This window comes from Gopherus evgoodei, chromosome 20, assembly GCF_007399415.2.
Source record: "Gopherus evgoodei ecotype Sinaloan lineage chromosome 20, rGopEvg1_v1.p, whole genome shotgun sequence".
Taxonomy (NCBI): Eukaryota; Metazoa; Chordata; order Testudines; family Testudinidae; genus Gopherus; species Gopherus evgoodei.
The window spans coordinates 12,571,195-12,593,404 of NC_044341.1; the positions used below are offsets into that span (position 1 = coordinate 12,571,195).

General features: G+C 41.1%; 1 protein-coding gene and 1 long non-coding RNA gene across 9 annotated transcripts in view; both read right to left on the reverse strand.

Moving 5' to 3' along the window:
* The window catches only part of LOC115637496 (lethal(3)malignant brain tumor-like protein 4), a 99,727-nt gene that overhangs the window by 44,176 nt on the left and 33,341 nt on the right, over nt 1-22,210 (reverse strand). For 4 of the 8 annotated variants that reach the window (XR_003997277.1, XR_003997276.1, XM_030538778.1 and 1 more), the window contains exons 2-10: nt 13,567-13,729; nt 10,886-11,003; nt 9,592-9,763; nt 7,817-7,874; nt 6,598-6,686; nt 4,051-4,155; nt 2,238-2,373; nt 1,670-1,761; nt 337-488 (exon numbers count right to left, since the gene is read on the reverse strand). Coding sequence is in view for 6 of the 8 variants with exons in the window: in XM_030538778.1 (XP_030394638.1) it covers nt 337-488; nt 1,670-1,761; nt 2,238-2,373; nt 4,051-4,155; nt 6,598-6,686; nt 7,817-7,874; nt 9,592-9,763; nt 10,886-11,003; nt 13,567-13,729 (1,085 nt within the window). In the remaining 2 variants the exon portion in view is untranslated. Of the gene's footprint in view, nt 1-336; nt 489-1,669; nt 1,762-2,237; nt 2,374-4,050; nt 4,156-6,597; nt 6,687-7,816; nt 7,875-9,591; nt 9,764-10,885; nt 11,004-13,566; nt 13,730-16,393; nt 16,431-22,210 lie in introns of those variants that run through there. The other 4 variants (XM_030538782.1, XM_030538781.1, XM_030538783.1 and 1 more) reach the window with 2 other exon arrangements.
* On the reverse strand, nt 17,255-19,145 carry LOC115637499. Its single transcript, XR_003997280.1, has 3 exons — nt 19,106-19,145; nt 18,303-18,452; nt 17,255-17,608 (listed from the first exon to the last, which is right to left on the reverse strand). It is a non-coding gene; the product is annotated as an uncharacterized LOC115637499 (long non-coding RNA).

A 22,210-nucleotide genomic window follows, 5' to 3' on the forward strand; every position in this document is an offset into this window, starting at 1 on the left:
GGATTTAGAAGGGAAAGACTTCCATGGACTTCAATATATTCACAGAAGGCAATGAGACATGGGTCTCCACCCAAGAGAGGTGACAGCTAGAAGCCAGAAACCTTTAAGAAGATGCCCTTGAAGGACCATGAAGAGAGAAATACAGGTGCAGTTACCTAAAAACTGTGACAAGGCTACTTATTTAGAAGCCTGAAAATGGATTCAGGAGCCTCAAAGCACTCACACTTTAAAATCTCAGCAGTTAAGTATTAGCGATCATGCACTTTATGGCAAGATGTTACAAGGGGAAAAATATCACAGTATTTGCAGATAAAGTTTGGAAATAGTTTTCTTTACCAATAGTCGTAGCTCTCATCCCAGTTGTCAAAATGAATTAGCAGCCGGTTATCCAATGTGTCAGCGATGGTTGCCACACACATCAAAGATGGATTCTTTTTGTCCACTGCCTCTAGTTTCATTCCCACCCGAAAACCAGATGGTGTGATAGGCTAAGGAATAGCATAGAGGGAAAAGATATGTCAAGCTCTATGCCAAGTCATTTAAATTACTGTTCCAAACCTATTTGGCTCAAGTTATTTAAACAAAATACTGTAGTAGTAGAAAACAATATCATACTGTAACTACTTGCTTGTTAGAACATCTGTCATGAGGGTTAAAGCCCAGATTTCCATGTGTTCTGGCAACAATGCCTATGATTTCTAACAATAGGTTGGTGCAATCTGAATAATACTTATGTTCAACTACACCAGAGCCAGACAGTTCAGAGATAGAGGTACAGAGGGCCCTTCTGATGATGAGTACGGATAGAGGATGGATACTAGCATTGCACGCCCTACCATATTAATGGAGAAGGATAAGTCAGATGGCTCGTGAGAGTCTCCAGGGTATACAGGTGGGTCAGTCCAAAAAGCAGAGCCAGAATTACATGCTAAGGCCTCGATCCCTCTAAAGCAAATCCTCCATCCTTTTGCAATATCTGGGTAAGAATATTTTGATTAGGCTGAATGGGAAATGGTGCTCAGCAAAGAAACCAGGAGACCACTAACTCAGGATGAGGAAAAAAACAATGGCGGTGAAGACAGAAAAAACAACAGAGATCTAGATAAGCTTGAAAGCTTGTCTCTTTCACCAACAGAAGTTGGTCCAATAAAAGATGTTACCTCACCCACCTTGTCTTTCTAATATCCTGGGCTCAACACAGCTATAAAGACACTACAAACAGAGATATGTACAGGGATGAACACCTTTGTGTATAGTGCTGAATAAACAGGACTTGTGAGATTCTTAGAGTACAGGGAAGTATCACAAACATCTAGAAGCTGAGGCCCCAAGCAAAAACAGAGTATTACGATGTATTTAATTAATGCCAATGTAAATCAGCAGACAAGAGATCAAGGAGGAGGGCAAATAAACAGTCTCTGTCTGGGAAGTTAGTGAATGTTGGGAGGGCTTGGGGTGGAGAAGTAAGAAAATTACTTTGGTTTCTCAGCCTACAAATAAATTGCTGTGGGAAACTGCTCCCATATGACTCCACCAAGTTCTTTAGTGTTACAGCTTCTGTCCTGAGCATATAAAAAGGACACGTTTATATTCTGGCCAAAGTTTTAGGCAGTGGTTACTTAATATCAGTCGTATTTTAAAAGACATTATACCCGATGCCACCACTTACTGTGCTGAAGGTCTTGAAAAGGTTTTTCGGGGCTGCTTGAGCTTTGCAATTCTTCAAATACAAAACCCAATTAAATTCCCCTTCCTTGTAACCTAGAAAAAGAGATCAGAGATTGTTTTACATTGTTCCTGCTATATTCAGACTGGTTTTTCAAAAATGGAAATAACCTAGAGAAGGATTTGAACTTTGCATGATACCTGCCCTTGTACAATCGTCAAGAATTAGGCATTTCAGTTAACATATTACTCCCTCTTTTACTGCACTGTCTAATCATTAATCTGAAACTTTCATTTCTTAGAAACATTTGAACGCAAGAAAGAAAGCGTAAGTTGTGAACAAAGATATTCACTGATTTGCATGCTCACTTAATAAAGAGTTACTAATTACTTTGACTAACAATGTCAAACCCTGGGAATATCAGTAAGAAATTAGTTTGCTCTTCTGGCAATTATCTTCACATTTCAAATCATTCAAAGTGGGTTTGACATGAAACAAAACATGGACACTAAGGGCAGCCAGTTCACAACAAAATGCATTGCTTCTTTTACACATTTATTTCTCCACGTACCTTTCGGAGACAGCAGCTTGTGACCTGTCTTTTCACACCAGCCAACAGGGTGGATATCTGGAGAGTCAGCATTAACCCAGAAGTCATAGTACTCAGAATAACCATCAAAATGTAACCGCATCCTGTATCCCTGCACCTACAACCACAAGAGATTGTATTATCTTAAAGGGACATTGACAAGTGACAAAAATACTATTTTTAAAAGCCATTAACTCTCTTCTCTTTGGGTTTGTAAAACTGAAAGGAACTTTAAAAAAATAATTTCCTTTAGAAAATTCGGTTTTACTTTTTCCATTTATGCTGTTTGCTTATTTTTCCCATTACACTTAGGGCTGGTCTACACTACCATTTAAGTCCATCTAACTTACGTTACTCAGAGCTGTGAAAAAGCCCCGCCCCCCCGAAGCGACGCACGTTTCGCACTGTCCACACCGGCGCTATGTCAGTGTGAGACACTCTCCCACTGACATAGCTTCCGCTTCTTGTCAAGGTGGAGTAATGATGCCGACGGCAGAGCACTCTCCCATAGGCATAGCGTGTCTTCACCAGACATGTTACAATGGCACAGCTGCTGCGCCGATGTAATGCTGTAGTTTAGATTTCCTCTCAGTTTGGACAATGTAAAATAAGACTTGTCTGTTTCATTTTCTTGTTCTCATACTGTAGCCCTACATTGCAATGTTTTGGGTGGCACATGCTGCAGGGAACTGCAGAGGGTCCAACCCAACCCAACCCAGTTTTTCAATGCTTTAAAAAGACACTATGAAAACATTTCTACTCGTATAGGTTTTGCGAAGCCTTAAGTCCCGGTTTTGAAATCCTTGCCCATTTCCATCCACTGGGATTGACTGGGGCACTGTGGAGGGGGAATCCCTCTTGGACCACAGTCTGGGGCTACATTTCTTCTCTGGATCTCACAGAGATCTCCCCCTGCTTGTGGTATACAAGAGTTTCTTCAAACAAACAAAGGAAAAGGGGTCTTTCCCTCTCCCTCCCTGGGGACTAGTAGAATTAAAGTTAAAAAAAAAAAAAAGTATTCAACCTCCTAGGCAGTTTCTTCAACACCTTTCCGTGGGTCTGCTTTTTAGCATTCTTGATCAGGGCTAGGGGCCATCTTTATGCCCTCACCTTTCAGTAACCCTACTCAGCACCTGGTCTATACAGTTTCAGGAGCGGCAAGGTCCCCGACTATCTTCCTCTTCACTGATCTATTCCTGTAATCAGTCGTATCTGAGGCATAGCAGTCATCCCCCTAATTGCCACTCCTTGCCATGACAGGTTTTCCCCTTTTCAGCCTCGTCCTCTGCTAGGCAGAGCAAACCTTGTAGGTGGGTCTGTGTTGGCTTATTTTATCCATTGTTATTGTGTCCATTGTAAATGGTTCCCTGGTTGTTCCCCCTGATTTGAGCTAGTACAGACATTCTGTTTCCAGCCTGTTGATCCATTTACCTCCCTAATGCTGTTTCCCACAAAATGAGGCCTCACCCATGTCTAATTACTCTTGTCAAACCAGGCCTACAGTCCGGTTAGTGCTGGCTGAGTCCTCTATTAAGGTGAGGGTGTGCCCCTTACAGTTACGCTCTGGATTCAGAATTATTTATGTAACAGCTGAAGGATATGGTCCCAAATTTAGATCCTCAACTACATTCCTCTGGTTTTCAGCTCAAACTTCTCCCAACTCTTACATTACTTGGCTTGTTTTATTTCATTTTTTTTTAAACAATCTAAAAGATTATTTCTTTAACAAGTCCTCCTTAGACTTCTGATGTTGTTTTCTAATGAAAAGGAAATCAAATCCAGGAAAAACAATTACCTCAGCAATGGTGAGGACACAAAATAAAGATGGGTGTCCAGGATCCAGTCCCTCTAACTTCATTCCAACTTTAAATCCATTCCTAGTTTGTGGGAAAGATTGATACTGTGGGGAAATTAATGTTGGAAGAAAAAAAATTATTTCACTTTTAGAGAGACAACTTATTTCAGAATAGTCACCAGAAACACTAAGACTTCTGGTTTTCAGTTTAGCAAAAACTATCATCACTAGAAATCCCTTCAGTGTTACTCTTGCATAATTTTGAATTGTTTCCCATGACTGGATGCAGGTGCCCGCAACTGTTTCCTGTTCTGTCTCCCTTTTAAAATGAGAAGTGATGTCCAATGGTCAAGCACAGTTATATGGATCAAAAATCGCATCATCATGTAATCCCTAATATATCTGCAGATGATATTCTAAACACTCACTGTCAAAAGTATCTGATTTTTTTAAGAACTAACTTGGAAGTCTGTTTTAATTAACTGCAGGTACCAGCAAATCTTTTAAAAATGTTCTAAGGTAAGTTCAATTTGTACATAAAGGACCCTTTATAGGGACCAATCCAGAAGGCCTGCCACAGGGGGACTTTTGCCTGTTTCAGGATTGGGTCCATACTACAGTTATTATCCCAACAGAGCACATTCATTCAGGACTAGCTGCTCTGGAATAATTCCATGTGGGGATGTTCCTATTCTGGAATAAGAGTACCCTGTTCTGGTTTAGTTTAATCCACTTTGAAAAAAAAAAAGTGTCCACACATGCAATGATTCGGGAATAGATTTTGCACTCTAAAATCACATCCAACCTCAATCCAAATTAACTTTCAACTATAGATAAGTCTAAAGAATAAGTTCTCTATAACTGGAACTGCAAACAGCTTACTACAATACAGTAAACCTTAAAAGATTTTCCTTTCACTTTATGGTGGTCTCAGTCCTACAAGTTGCTGAGTACCCTCTACTGCCAACAAAATCGGTGGGATTTGTGGGAGCTCAGCACCCTATGGGGTCGGGGCCTATAGATAAAGTTTCATCATATCCAAGTTCTCTGTACTCTGATTTAGACACAGCAACTGGATACTACTTCTACCCTCACTTGTAATGACTGCCTCTTAATAAGATAATCCATAGCAGTCCAAGATTCAAGAATCCAATTAATTTTAACAGTGTTTTAATTAGTAAGGCTAAAATCAGCATCACACAACCACCAGTCATGAGCAGGACATATAAAAAGATACTTAACTGTCCCCCTCCAACACGATTGAGTGATCTGCTAATAGTTGATTTACTTATAACTAATTGAAGCAGACTAGAACATTATTTGTGGCCAAGATCAAGTGCAAGGACTATATAAAGGGTGTGTAAATGTCACCTAGTCCCACTGTTGCCTTAAAAGAAAAATAAGAGATTTAAAACAAATCAAATATTAGCCAATCATTTCAGAAATCTAGAGAATTAACTCTTCCTGCCCTGTATTAACTTCAGTCATAATATTTTGCCCCTTTATACTATTTTTCAGAGACTCTCGAATTGTTTTACAAGCATTAAGTAATTGAGCCTCACAGGCTTTCCATGAGGGAAGGTACATTATTAGATTTGTTTTTAGTGTGGGAAACAGTTTTCCTGTCCCACAAAGTTTTTTGAGATTTCAAAAATTTTCCCTGTTCTGAATTGGGACAAAGTCAAAATTCTGAAAAATTTTCACAAACCAAAAATCCAAAAGTATTTTCTGTTCAGGTCAAGCAAAACATTTCAATCTGATTTTGACTGCTTTTTACATATTTATTTATTCAAACTGAATTAATTAACTTTTAAAAGATGTCTGTCTGAACCAAAAATCTGCAATTTTGTATTTGTTAAGTGTCAAAATGGAATGCTTCAACAACTCCACATTTTTTGGAACTGTAAATTTGTTGAAATCAATGCTTTCCCGCAAAAAGTTTGTTATGATTAAGTGGTATTTTTCAACGAAAAAATGTTGAGTAAAAAAACTGCTGACCAGCTTTATTCATTTTACAGGTAGGGAAACTGAGGCAGTGAGGTTGCCTGACTTGTTCAATCTGCAGCTGTGGGGTTCTATTCTTGACTCGCTGCCTGTCCTTGGGAAAGCCACTTAACACCCCTCTGTATCTCAGTTTTCCAATTTGTAAAGTGAAAGTGGGGAAATCAGTGCTTGCTTCCTTTTGCAAAGGACTGTGAGATCTACAAATGAAAAGTGCTTTAAGGGCAAAATATTATTATTGCAATGCAGCAAAAGTCAGCAGTACAGCTGGAAATAAAACACAGGAGTCTTGACCAGCCCCTTCCCTCTAACCACCACAACACACAGCCTCTATAGAAGATGCATAGTGTGGGTTGTTGTTTTTTTTTTACACCACTTAGGGTGCTGGAAGTCAATATTTTTATGCTACCTGCTTATAGCAATCCGAGCACTACTTGCAACTGGTGGTGTCAGGGAAGTCCCCAATTCTGGCACCAAGGGGTTAATAATTTGGTGACACTGCATTAGAATTATCAAAGCAGAAAAAGCATCCAAGGGGCTGCCAACCTCTTTGAACAGTTTTAGGGGAGCAGCTGGCATCCGTTCCTCTTCCAAGTAAGAAACCCAGTTCCATAGCATCTTCTTTCCAGGAACAACTGAATAATCAAAAACAGAAAGAGAGAACATTTATCTCATGGAGGACAGAATGCTGAATGGAGAGCAGCCATCTCCTCCCTTTCCTTCCCACTCACTGAACGGCCACTATCACCATCTGGAGCAGACCCAGATGCCAGCCCAGCCCTCCTTGAATGCTTAAAGAGCAGGTAACAAGAGCCTCAGAGGAGCTCAAAGCTCATTCTGGGGGCCAAACACATCTGGTGACTGCTATCCCCATCACTTTAAATTGCTGGTGAATTACACTAAGCAGCTACCCATCTTGAGGAAAATACAAACCCCAGGCAACAGTTTGACTGTATCTATTTTTCATTAGAAAAAATTATGTTAAATTATATGCCAATTAGTTGTGGCACACAGGCTGCTGGCAAGTTGCCACTGGAATGTTGGTGCTGCAAAGCTGGGACAGCGCTAGAACGGGAACTTCAAAAGGAGGAAAAGAATTTCTCCACCCAATATCTGGAAGCACGAATAAGGGTGGGGTTCAAACTAAAAACAGCACAAGAAAGGCACATAGCAGCTGAAAACAAACTCAAAATGAATCAAATGAAAAACCAAACAAAAACTTTTGTTTAGCAAATGTATTAGTACATGGATAGTGAATACGATCACAAAAGCAGGTGTCTGGAGTCAGGCTAGTAGAACCACACTAACAAAGAAGAAAAAGTTACATTTTAAATGGATATTAAAAATTACCCCAAATTATCTATAACTATCTCCCTTCAAGTATATAATAAATCTCAAACCCAGCACCTTCAAAATCTGTAAACAATTCCCTATTTATTTACATTACATCTTCTATTCAGAATTTGCTGCGTACAGGTGTGAGCCAAAGCTCATTGAAATCAATGGGAAAACACTCCTACTAACTTCACATCAGGCCCACTCTTTCGAGGTTCTTATACTGTGCTAAACACAATGTAATATTCCACCTGATACACTGCAGAAGGTTGATGTACAAAAAGCGGAATAGGTGCCTAACAAAGGTAACTATTACTCTGAAAGTGGAATGGGCTCCACTGACCTTGTTTTTTCTGTTTACAATGATCCATTTTGTAATAGCTGGTAAAGTTTGCAAACAATGAGAAAAGAGACCATGAGCTCAGCTCACCTTGTTTTAGAGGTTTAGTATTTCTGCGACTTTTCATATTATTTGATTTATTCTTCTCCTAGACACAGATTAAAAAAAAAGTTTAGCCACGTTGTTGTCTTCCCCCCAGAGGTCATTTCACAATGTAGGTATGATAAAGATGTAACATATTACTAATAGAAATATTCTTCTTAAATCAAATCTGTGAATGCATTACAGAAATAGCAGGATCTTACATATACAGCTACTTTTATCCTAAAGAATCACAAAGTGCTTTACAAATTGTTTCCACCAAAGTTTATTTAAATAAGTCACATGGTATAGTAAAGACTGAACTCTCTATTGTAGTGGATTGGATTCATTGCTACAAATCCTGCAGTGCAGACAATCAGCAATTTTATTACTATCCTACACATTAGATTCACACAAATTTGTGTCCATCTATGCAAGTGCGTGGATACACAGAAAGGATATTCACCAGCCACTGAAGGAAACAGAAGTTCCAAGTAATTGCTGTCACAAAGACACCTCTAGAAACTGTATTTTGTCTTTAAACATCACAGATTATGTCCGATTACTTTTAAACTACAAAAAAGAAATACTAACATCACGTTAGTTCACCCAGGGTTGTCATTTCTTGAGGCAAAAAGCAAGAAAGGCAAAAATTGAAAATCAGAGCCAAAATATGTCCCAGGCCCTTTAAAAGTTTTTTTTTAAATGGGGGTAGGGAAAAGAAAGGGAGAGATGGAAGAAGGAAAGTAGTTTTGACGTTTTGCATACAATCCCTCAGATAACAGCTGAACTATGGGATAAATTAAACTGTATGCACCATTAGAAACTTCAGCCGGTTCACCAGTAACTGCTCCAGCTGAGCTCAGTGTTACAAAACAAGCAAAATACATGAATACAAATAAAAATACTCTGACATGGCAGCCTGCATATCAAGTAGCAGAGTATGGACCTTTCAAACAGAGGATTTCTAGTTTTATGAACACTAATCTTGTAACGGCTTCTTTCCCTTGATCAACCAGGTACACATGAGTATATACTTGAACAGCAAGCAGAGGTCACAAGCACTCAGAGGATGGGTGTATCAACCTTTCCATGCTCTGGTGAAAGTGCCTTCGTAACAGACAAGTCATGCCTCAGAAACTGTTTTGCAGTGTTTTGAAGGACAAGAAGAAAACCATGCAGTGCAATTCCTAAGTTTGAAAAGACTGAGGGATTTGGTGGCAAACAGATGCAATTTTCTCAATCAAAAAAATCAGTGATTTATTTCACCTGTGACTTCAGGCACACTACAGTTTTTTCAACACTGCTGAGATATTTTTGTTTTCCCACTATTAGTCTCTAGATATTTTAATGTATAGAAAGGTTTGCAGATAGCACATCTAATGCATGTGTAACACTGAACTCAAGTTCCACTGTCTGTTTCAAATGTTCATAGTATAGTTTTCTGTAATGTGGCTGTACTCTTAGGTGCATTAATTTTTACTGCTGTAAAGGACTCTGTACCCCTCTGGCACAAGACAAGTAAATTATAGGTGTGGACAAATTATAGTCTAAAAATTGAACTGTGACCTCTTGCTGGTTTTTCACCAGCATAACTCCACTGATTTCAATGGAGATTTTCCCGATTTACACCGGTGTAATGAGGTCAGACTCAAGTCTGAAAGATTCATGGAGCCCACTAGAGTACATAGAATACACCCTTTGATTTGATTTTCTTTGTACTGACAAGTAACCTCGTTCGTTACAATTCCATTCAAACAAAAGTGCATGCCAATCTCGTTTACCTCATCATCATCTACATTTTCATCCTCATCCTCAGAATCCAGAAGAAGTTTCCTCTTCCTTCGGAGTCGCTTGAGGGGTCTGTCAGCCTCATTAACCTGGCAACCAGTGCTGACATTAAGGTTTCTGCTGTTTATTCTGTTTCTGCAATCAGCTGGGATGTCTTTAGAGTCACTGCAAACAGTTACAATTTAAAATAAAAAACCTGTTCTATAAGCAGTGTACGGATTGTGTGTGGGGCTTGGCTGGCAAGTAAGAAGTGAATTTAATATTGGTGGGAAGAGATAGATTGTTTATCTATCTTAGATACTTATATAGGCATGGCAAGATTAGATTTTTATCAGTACATGTGTGTAAATATTGATTTCACTGTACACATACAAATCAACTAAAAGATTTTTCATCGATAATAATATACATTTGCAGCTAGGCAAAGTAAGAAAAATGATACCTGAAACCTTATTAGAGTTTGCTTGAAGGATATTTACTATATTTATTTTGATATAGGATGTTGACTGTGTTCTAACAGTTACAAAGCTTTAACTTTTTAAATCTCAGCATCTACGGTCATAAAATTATCTGACAACCTTCTCTAATTGTGCGGAACTGTGAAAATTTAAATAGATAAAAAAAATCTAATAAAATGCTTAAAAATAAACATTGATATTACCTGTTGAAATTATAAAAATAAAAGTAGAATTGTCAGAATTTTATGTCCCTGTTACCTCAGTATCTGATCGCCTCACAATCTTTAATGTATTTACCCTCACAACATCTCTGTAAGGTAGGAAAGTGCTGTTATCTCGGTCTTACAGCTGGAGCACTGAGGCATAGAAGGACTAAATGATTTGCTCTAGGTCACACAGGAAATCTGTAGCATAGCAGGGAGATGACCTGGGTCTCCCAAGTCCCAGCCTAATGCCCTAACCAACGGACCATCTTTCTTCATGGGAAATGTCAGATTGACAGGCTGGGAGTCTTAAATCCTGCATTTATCTCCTGAGCAGGTACAGCACACAGAGTGGCAATGCAGCCAGACTTGAGCAGTTGGCACTAATTGACCTCTTTGCTGGCAAACTTGGCAGAGAGGCCAAAAACTGAGGTCCTGGAGAGTGAACTCTCTTCTCTTATTTACAGATGGTACCTTCAGAACAGGACTAGGGTGATCAGTAGGCTTTGCACTGCTGCTGCCAGAGCTGTGCTGATACCTGCTTTGTTGATTTATTGCTGTCACTGCAACACCTTCCACAGATGCAAAATTCTCATTAAATGGAAAAATGCTGTGAGGTTTCTTACTTGTCTTTATGCTGCTGAGAGCAAGTTCGAGTACAAAACTTCCCGTTCTCCAAGCAGTCCATCTGCCCACAGTTTTCACAGGCTGAGATGTCAGAACTAGGCACGTTGTCTTTGGGCCCTGCAGAAGAGGACAATGATTAAAGAAAAAGCTGTAAAATTTTTAAATTTATCACCTCTCAGTTTCATCCAAGGAGCTCTCCCAACACCCTTTATAAACTTTCATTAACTAAGCCTCACACCCCCTTCAAAGGATCTGATCTGGTATTTAAAGAGAGTGTTTTCTGTCATTAAAGCCCAAACCACTCAGATCTAAAGAAGTTGTGATATTTTAATATTAGGGAAACTCATGCTCCTCTGTAAAAGCATCAAAGAAAATTAAATCTCAAGGCTCTAACCAGGGTCCAATTAGAAGACTTTTTTTAAGTGCCCCTATAGCTTCAGGACAAGTGCAACTTTTGTTTGAAATTGTGTCACAAGTGTCTAAATTTTTGGGGGGTGCTTGTAACATGCAAATGTGTTTTAAAAGTCAGTACTTACATATATTTTTCATATTTCTTGAAAATCTCTATTAAGAGGCCCTGGAAAAGCCTCATTATAGGTATCCTATTAAAAGTGTCTGAAAATCTCTCTATATAAATGGCTGCATGCTTCAAGGAAAACACATGAGTTGAATACAACAAAACTGATTTAATGATGAGCATGTTGATCCCAGTGTAACAATTTTACAGCCTGCCCTGATTTAGGTTCTTCCTAATGTAAATTAAATCCTGATCTAATATCACATTATAAAACACAAAGTCCATATTTCCAAAACTTAGCATCAAAGTAATTCACATTTTGTTCATCTATAACCAAGTAATTTTGTGCACAAATTATGCACTGGGGCATACATGTGGGCTGGGTGCAATCTACTATACCTAACATAAGGATAGCTGCATATTTTGGGCTCACAATTGACTGTTTTGACACAGTTTGCTAAAACGTGGCCTCAGATGCTAAGGCTCACTCACCAAGGCTCACCAAGGCTTGTAATATCCTGCTGGAAGACCAAAAAATATGGTTTATATTTGATGCCTCAGATAGGCCAATACAGACGCCGGATGGATTTCGCTGGAGTTCAGCAGAGACAGTCCATTTGTACTAACTACATCCTAAGCCCTTTCCATCTGCCCTTGAGGACTTGCTGATTCAAGACATGGGGAAGGCAGGTAAGGAAGAACACTTATATAGAAGGCTGTGCCTGTAGAACTCTGCTCTGTAGAAAGACCCACTGTCAGGGAGAGTGTTCTTGGGTTAAAGCGGAGCAAGGCTGTCCTAGTGCTGAGTCATCATCCAAGGCCAGATTCTTAGCCTGATGGAAAAACACCTTCTAATCTCTCTGACAGGGAGGAGATGCACCCCCAATAAAGCCAGGATGAGTATATCTGAATGTATGGTCTTCCATCTCTCCTGAGCTTACCAGGCATTTTGCTACCAGAAGTGCTGGTAGAAGAACATGTCAGAGTTTCCATGCAGTGCTGCAGACAGTATGTCTTGCAAACCACGCTGCTCCTATGTGCTCCAAGGCAGTGACATGCCCTGAACTGCTCCAAGGTGCTAGTGCAAAAGCTGCTCCCTAGCACTAAGGGAGGCTGATACACCAGGGGCTCCAAAGCACCAAGCTGGGATACATTTTACACACGATCCTGTGATGCAGGGCCTGCCACAGGACTTTGTGCCAGGAGCCCTAATCCTCAGCCTTCAGCCTCCCAAGGCATGACCAGGAAGCAACTCAATGTGGTGACCAAGTCTCAAACTGCCTCTACACAATAAGAGCCGAAGGAAGATCCGCTACTGGACTTAGCAAGTTCAATGTACACCACCTGGGGCTGAGGACAAGACACAAGCCTAGACCCAAAAGAGCTACGGCAGCTGCATTGGTTGGAATTGCTGGGCAGCAGCTCCTGGGGGAGGAGCAGGTCTGAAAGGAACTGCCTGAAATGTTCCTGGTGCCTGAGGTACCTTTTGCTCACTAGGGCAGTTCCCTGGAGTTGGATTATTGTAGCCTCAGGGATCCAAAATTCTTAGAGCTAAGGGTTGTTTCCACATGGTTCATGCTAGAGGCATAAGTTTCCAGAGTGAGCATCCTGCACAGATAATGGGCAAGATCCTGGCCCTGCTTTCCAAGACAGAATTAGCACAAGCTAACACAAAGCCAGCTCAGCTGGCTACCTGAGGATTCCAACTGCACAGGGAATTCCTGGCTGGCACAATGTTATGATATCCACTCCTGCTCCAACCCAACATCAGGTGTGTGTCCAGGGCAAAGGAATCACCAGGCACTCCCGTGATCCCCATCTGCAAGAACGAACTCTTGGTGGCTTTTGCAACTGAGCCATGCTTTGAGTGGGTACTTGACAAAGATCTAGCCCAGTGTCTTTCCCTCCTTTATAAAGTGCTTTGAGATCTTCAGATGAAGGATGCTAGATAAGCACTAAATAGTATTATGATTATATGGGAACTAAATTCATTCAAAATAGGTATATATATTCAAAAACATACAGTGATTCACTACAACAACCACCACCACACAGCTCATGCAAGCAAGCACTGTATTGCTACAGGAGGCACTTTTTAAAACATGGGGTTCCAGCGTCCTATCAAGCTGTGTATTTGGCCCCTCGGCAGTGCATAAAGCTCACCTGCAGAATCAGCACCAGAGGCAGCAGTGGTGTTGGTAGCAGCTGGAGTGGAAGCACCAAGGTTAAGGCCGGCTATGCTGGCATTTATTGCTGGAGCCAAGAGAGTTTTTACGGCTTCTGCTTCAGTAATGATTTCTAATGTTCCAAACTCACTTAAACGGAACTGCAGGTAACAAAAGAAAGAAAGCGGCTAAAGCAGACAAGCAAACTAAACAGCAGCAGACAGGCTTCAAAGGACGAATGATAGTGCATGAGATTCAATATGTAAGAGCTAGGACAAAAAGCACCATTGGCAAGAGAAACTGCTTTCCATACAACATCGTGTCACAAAAAAATCCTGTTTTACCAGGAAATGCCTGTTCAGTGGTGGTCTCATAAAAAAAGCTATTGATCTGCTTCAGTGTTAATACAGAAAAGCTAAGTTTATTCTTGTGTGCTTCAGATTTTTTCCCTTTATCTAATTCAAACCTACAGCATTTCTAGGAAACAAATGGAGCGATTTGTCTGCCCTCTGAAAGAGATCAGCAACTTAGCCAAAATTCCTGTTCTGAGTTTTCAGGATTAGCCTATGATGAATAAATAGACAACAGCAGCAACCCACCTAAAAATCTTCTAGCAAGTAGGGACTGTTAAGAAAGACGTTATTTACCAGTAACTGCAGTTCTTGGAGAGTACCACACACACCTGTAGGATGAGCTGCCTCTTCCTCACATACAACCAACCTCCCGCCTTCCCCTCTTCCACTCCCCTACCATGTCTTTGAGCTTTGGGAACCTTCCATAAATGCAGCATCAGCGGGGATTGCACACATGGTCCTTCACAGCACTAAGTATTTGGAGTTAGAGTTATAAGGGGCCATGCAGTTCTCAATCCCATCAGTTCCTTCAACTAAACTCAAGAGTCCAATGGCAAATGAACTTCACAGGAAGATGGGAGGAATGTGGGAATATACGGATGCAACATTAATGAAGAACTACAGTTACTAGGTGGTAACTTCTTTCTTCAAGGTGGTCTCTGCAAAATCCTATTTGTAGAAGTCTAACAAATAGGAAAGATCAGAGAGTCTAGCTCACAGGGCCGCCTCCTCAGGACAGACTGGAGACTGTCTTTTCAAGCTCAAGGTATAAAGATCCGGCATGCAGAACAACAGTCCAGGGATCAGCTCCCCCTGAGGAACAGATAACAGCAGGTATGGGCTTATAACTCCCGGAAGCTGGAAGAAAATAACACATACTACGGTACTTAAACACCATCTCTCTGGGCCTTTAAACTCTGGATTGGATACAAACCCAGAACCAAAATTGAGTCATTCTGGAAATCCAAATTGTATCACTGGTTAAAATCTGTCTAAACTATCTACACGATCAATAAATGTAACAAGCTATCAGGAAATTTGGGTAAAAAGAGAACAAACAAGAAAATCCTTCCAGACACAGAGCAAAAGTGTCTATACTCACAGCTAGCCATGGAAAAGGAAAGAGCTGAGGCAGCTGGGAACCACATAGATTCTTACAACCTGGGCTTCAAATATCTGCGTTGCTAGCGAGGTGCTTGCTTGGTCCGAGCAGACACTGCTCTTCTAGCAGGTTCCTGCACAGCGCCAGTAAGCACAGTCTACAAGTGGGTGTATGCAAAGGTCACCACAAGGAAGAAGGACTTTCTTATGATCTTGGAATTAATTGTACAACAAAAACTAACTGCCAGCCCCTCGATCTCAGTATCCTCTGCAGTATGAAGATGGCTACCCAACAACAAGAGAAATAAACTACCAGAGGTCACTCATGCTAGCAGACTCTGTGGCAGAGTTTTCATTCACGTTAGCACAGGGATCGGCAACCTTTGGCCCGTGGCCCGCCCAGGGTAAGCCCCCTGGCAGGCCGGGCCAGTTTGCTTAGCTGTCGCGTCTGCAGGTTCGGCCAATCGTGACTCCCTCATCCCGTGCTGCTTCCCGCAGCCCCCACTGGCCTGGAGCGGGGAACCATGGCCAGTGGGAGCCACGATTGGCTGAACCTGCAGATGTGGCAGGTAAACAAACAGGCCCGGCCCGCCAGGGTGCTTACTCTGGCGGGTCGCGTGCCAAAGGTTGCCGATCCCTGAACTAGCACATAGGTTGCATAAAACGCCTTAAAAATCATAACCAATCTCCACCACACCAAACCAGGTTCACAAAAGCACTAGCCCTGACCTCTTAGGTCCACTGGCGGAAGCATCGTCTTCCTCCTCTCCTTCACCCTTATTGTTCATGACATCGCTAACTCAATTCCACCCATAGCTTATAAAAGCTCTCCCCACTCATTTGAGCTGCAGCCTGTATTCATCACAGCTTCAAAGATGCTGCACCAGAAGAAACATATTTCTGCCCCTGAATCCCAAAGTAACCAAGAGTATTATTTTTATTTAACTGAGAGCAAAGATAATCCACTCCAAACAAATGGTAATTATATACATGGGATTCTGATGGGCTTTTCTATAGGAGTCTTTACATCGGTTTAATGAGAGCATTGCCTCCTTCTTGAAATGGTGGAAGCGCAGTAGTGGAATGGATGGAAGATATGACAGGTTGAGGGTTCCTCAGAAACGCATATAATAGTAACAGATCGGTACTGTGAACAGACGGTCAGAATGCGAAGCCTCACTAGAGCTCTGATGTCCCATTAAGCAGCAGAGCTAACTACTGAAGGAAGCAAGGATATTAAAGCAGTCTTCTATTAAGGGACTAGTTTCTTGAGGATAATGAGATATATAGAGCCTTTTAGATATAAAATCATCAACTTGAATCCAGCCCAAGCCAGTAGTGACAGAAGGTTGTTACCAGCTGATGTCTCACCTGAGAGCACATGCGTTGCTGAGGCTCAGTTCATTTTCCAGCGGACAAGCACTCGTATCAGAAAAACCACCACCACAACTAGTTTGTTTGCTAGAAGTCTCTGAATACTGAATGAACCATGGGGTTGAACTCTACTCTCACTCCTAGAGGTTCCTTCTGATCAAGGACAAGGCACATTAGCATATGGAGTGGCTGATTCTGCTACTGCCTGCACTGTACCTGCTCTCTAGTAAAACGGAGGATTTCAATCTGCAGAGCTGCCAGTAAAGCATATTCACTAACTCTAAAGTCACATGAAATTTTTTAAAAACATTCTCCTTAATAAGAGACAAAAGAAGTAGAAATTACAAAAAACGTAACTGTGCTGTTTTCCTCTCCACATGCAAGAATGCTGACATACATGAGGGAGGAAAAAAAAAAAGGCAAAAAATAAAAGGGAACTGGACAGTGAAAACAAAACCAAACCCCGTTATTGGATCATACTACTGAGAGGCACACCCGCGAGGCTAGTTAATAATGAACAACCTGGACATTTGTACCACACTCAGTCACTGTGGCCTCATCTTTGTATTTGATAATCCTGTATTTACACTGTTCTGAATAAATCCCATCATGCTCTGTAGACACTACATACACTGTTATTCCAGAATCAAAATGCAGCCATCTCTGGGGAGGAATAGAACTGCTATTTAGGAGAACACAGCAATGTTTTTCAAGAGGTTTTCTTTTAGGAAGTGAAGAAAAATGTCTCCAAATGAAAGTATAGGGGAATACAGGAGCCAAGTTAGCCATTAGAAAGTAATTATCCAAACTGCAGTTTGAACAAAACCGCAGGACTCCTAGGAACTCCATGAACTTGATTCTGTATTACTCAGGTTTTATGTCAGTATAATTCCCATTGATTTCAGGTCCCATATGTTAATCAAAACACTTCAGACACACAGGGTCATGCATGCACTTATTCTTTTCACTTCTGTGGAGATACAGCATGGAAGAATTTGCTTCATAGACTGAAGTAAGCTTTGAAGGACCAAGTTGCAGATTTTTCAAAGAAAAGGGGAAGGGGAAAAGTGAAAGAAAAAGACCAATGTTTTCCAGTTAGGCCACTGATTTTGGAATGGATACTTAATTTGAGATGTGTTGAGCCTGATTTTCAGAGGCTCTAAGTTCCCACCGCTCCAATTCACTTCAGTTGAAGCTGTAAATGTTCAGCACCTTTAAAAAAAAGAATAGGCTCAGGGTATCACATTAGACATCCAAAAAATCAATGAAAATGTGGCCTGAATATTTAATTTTAAAAGTACAACTGAAATAAGTCTGTCAGGTAACTTGGAAAACACAATCAACTGATGGGGTCATTTTCTGTCTACCATATTTGTAAGCAACCTCCTCTAAAATCTCAGCTGCGATTTACGTAAGTTACACTATAGCCACTACCAATAAGAAAAGTGTAGATAGACAATAGCTGAGAAAATAATCACAGACACACTAAAGCAACCAATGGGCACAGTTCTACAAATATTCACTTGTGAGAAAAGCCTTTGTTCATTATGGGCTGAATTTAACAGGATTTCTTGCCTGAATAAGATGTACCCACACAGCGGAGAAATGGCAAGTTCAGGCCTTAAATGTCTGAGCAGCAATGAATGAAGGTTCTTAAATACCTCCTTGCAGTTATATTTACACACTCTAAATTAACTGAACAAGAGTCAAGGGGGGCGGGGGGGAAATCAACAAGCTACCAGAAATCTCACTAGGAATTCACTACTTGTTTGGTGACTCCAACTCTGTTTTGTCACAGTAGCAGCTGACAGGGGATAATTATTTTAAAGCAAGTCTTTTTTTTCAACCAAAGAAAAGAACATGTGCTAACTTCAGTGCGTTACTAAAGGCACGGTCATTTCTTTACCCTGTTCCTTGGTTTCTTTCTTGTATGTTGCTACCTGGCAAGGTAGCAATGCCGTCTTTCCAGTCTAAGGCACCCATTACATCGAAGTCTGCAGTCGGGGTGATGGTGGGTTGTCTCTCCGAGACACTCTGTTCCATCTTTCAGCTTAGCCTTTGGGTTTGTTTGTTTTTTAATTTTTAAGAAAGAAAACGGGGGGGTTGAAAACAAAACAAAAGAGAGGCACAGAATCAACAGGCCTGTCACTTACCTTTCATAAAGGATTTTAAGTGTGAAGCTGCTTATGCTTCAAATAGTTAATGGCTTTCAAAAGATGGAAAAAGATGTCAACTTGCAATTTCCCCAAGGCACTTATTTAAAAAAAAAAAGTGGAGTGGGAGTGAAAAAATTTGCAGTTTCAGGACAAAATTACAAAACAGAAAGCTGTGACACTCAATTGGCTTTGCATAAATATTGTCCATTTTACAGGTTATGGGCAAAACCATCGTCTCTCTCAAGTCCATGGGAGCTTTGCCATTGATTTTCAATGGGACTAGGATTTGGGCCTGTCAACACCAACACACACATGCGCAGATACCCCAACATTGCTGTGGCACTGGGGTGCGTTAAACAACTTTAAAGAGCAATATTATCTTAGCAGCACTAGCAGATTGTAGTATTATTGGTACTCACCTCCTACAGTGTTTAAACTCTAAGGCCTGGGCTACACTAGTGTGTGTGTGTGGGGGGGGGGTTTCAAACTAAAATATGCAACTTCAGCTATGCTATTCGCGTAGCTGAAGTCGAAGTATCTTAGTTTGACTTACCTGGCTGTCCTCATGGCGGTGAGTCGACTGCCACGGTTCCCCCATCGACTCTGCTTACTCCTCCTGCCGAGGTGGAGTATGGGTGTCGATAAGCAGATCGATTTATCACATCCAGACGAGATGCGATAAATTGATCCCCAATACATCGAACACTACCCGCCGATCCAGCGAGTAGTATAGACGTATCCTAAGACTGCTCTGCAGCCATATAAAAGTTAAGTATAAGTATCCAGCAGGAGAATCAACTAAAAGCTATATTGCTATGTAGACTAAGTGTAGCTGATGGCAGCAACAATAATACAAATATAGCATTTTACATGCAATAATCAATCATCAATAAATTGTACTTCATTGCCTAGCATATACAATTTGAATAATATGAATACTGAAAAAACCTGGCTGCTTAAAAAAAGGAAATTCACTTCTCATTCTTGAACTGGAAGTTTTATTATTTTTCCTTTCTGACAACATAACCTACGTTACCTTAGTAAAAATAGGCCATACCAGTGACAAATTCAATTTAATCCTTGTCCTGCAGAAACAGGCTTCAACTGCAGTGGGGAAATCATACCACCACTTGATGCCAAAGTCTCTTACACATCAGATCATCAGCATGTTCCAAGGCAGAACTTCATTTTACTGGAGGTCAAAAGCTCACCTCTGAGGTAGGACAAGTCCCACTGTCCAAGCAATCATGTATCTCCAATTCAAGCAGCTTAGGGAGTGTTGTATGTTTAACTTGATTAACTCATTTGTGGGATGGACATTTGCAAACAGTACTTCTAGGCACCTCTGAACAAAACTAAGTCCACTGCTGTCAACTAGCAAGCATCACAATCTGATTATTTCCCTTGGGGCAGGTTTATTTTCTCTACGTTTTTAAATTTAAAAATTAAACAAGGACAATTGCTTTTGCACCCCAAGAGACTGGCAGAGATACAAGCACCATATACTGTGATCATGATGAGTCAGGCTGATGAAATTGGGAATCTGTTAACTATATTTATGGCCCAATTCTTGAAGGTGCTCAAGAACTTCAGGTCCCACTGATTTCAACAGGAGATACAGAATCTTACCATCAGGCTCTTAGTACCACTAGCTAATGGATGAGCAAACAAAGATTCCACTCAGGGCGGCTCCAGGCACCAGCGCAGCAAGTGCATGCCTGGGGCGGCAAGCCGGGGGCGGCGGGGGGCGTGCTGTTCGCCATGAGGGTGGCAGTCAGGCAGCCTTCGGTGGTGTTTCTGCAGGAGGTCCGCCGGTCCCGCGGCTTCTACGGCAATTCAGCGGCAGGTACGCCAAAGGCGCGGGACCAGGAGATCACCTGCAGAACCACCACTGAAGGCCGCCTGACTGCCGTGCTTGGGATGGCAAAAACCATAGAACCGACCCTGATTCCTCTAAGTCAAAACAGAGATCACATGATAGCATTACACAATTTTACCAAGACACATTGGTACAGTTACTCAGGTCATCCTTCATCTAAGTCGTCTTCATCCAGTTCCAACCCAATACATTAATATTTTGATACAGACTTGTAAAGCTGTAATAGCCTCTTTGTAGTCTACAATTTGGTGCCATGTCCTGCAAAGATACAATGTACCACAGGATTTGTCAGTCGTCCAATTCACCTTCTATTTTAAAGGATCTTTAACTTCAGCAAAATATCCTCAAGCCCACACCAGATCAGAGTTTACATTTGATGCGTTCTTACTGATGGCACCAGAGTAGTATTATCGCAGTACTGGAAAGAGTGGTTCCTAATAAATAGGTGGAACAAGAGATGGAGAACTGAATCCCTGGTTACTCACTGTGTCACCTTCACCCTTTCGTGCTTGAGCTTGTCCCCTTGTAAAACAAGGGTTAATAATACAGACCTATCTCATCAGAGGATTAATGAACATTTGTACAGATCTTTGGGCACAAGAAGCACTAGGCAAATGCTCAGCACTGTTTCCCACCACACTCGCAAGGGGCCCAGTGATGCAAGGTGCAGAGTGCTCTCAATTCCCACTGCACTCAATGGGACATGGGGGAATTAGCAGAAAGCACTTGACACTGAGCAGGATTGGGTCCCGAGTCAGTAAGAACATTTGCAGAGGTCTCACTGGAGCAGACGACTTTGAGGCCACTCAGACAGAACAGCTTGGAAGACGTTAGTTTAAACAGTGTTTCTCAACATTTCCAGACTACTGTACCCCTTTCAGGAGTCTGATTTGTCTTGCATATCCCAAGTTTCACCTCACTTAAAAACTCTCTGGCAGCCCAGCTCTGAAGGCAGTGCCACCACCAGCAAGCAGCACAGACAGCAAACAGCAAGTAAAGATGGCAAGCCACTCTTTGTGGCTTGGGAGTACTATTTTCAAAATCCCACTCCCGTCCCACCTGCAATATCTGCTCCCATGTTGTTTGTTGAATTTTTATCCCTCTGCCACTGTTATGGCAGTGGGTCCTGTGGGATCCACAAGATCCCAGACCTGCTGCAGGGCTCTAGAGTCTGTTGTATTAGGCCCACAAGATGAGTTGACATGCCCCCGAGAAGACATCTGTGTACCTCCAGGGATACACATACCCCAGTTGAGAACCTCTGCTTTAAACTATGAGAGTTATTTAAAACCAGACCAAGCAAAGCATTAGAAAACACAATGTATGGAATAAGCTCGTACTGGCCAGAACAGGACTAGCTAAAATAGGTCTTTTTCACATCTATCTTTCATAAATGTAATTAAAAAAAACTAGAAAAATATTATAAGAAATAAATTACTTTTCTTATAATACTCATTTTATAATCTACTACCAGTAAAATCTACATTACGATAAAACCAAGAAAGGGAAACAAAATGTTCAATTAAAAGAGATGGCAGAAACCAGCTTGAAACATTAGAAAAAGCTTTAGTCATGCAAGAACTTTTCCCTTTTGCCCCTGTATCTGATTCTGAAAGTTAAAAGAAGAACAAAGACCCAAAACACATTACTGTGCCAGAAGACTGGATGTCCTGTAACTGTAATTTAAAATATGGCAAAACTAGAATGGAAATTTCAGCTCTAAACAGCAAATTCTGATTCATAAATGATGCAAGCATCCTGGGAGAGAGAATAATTTAC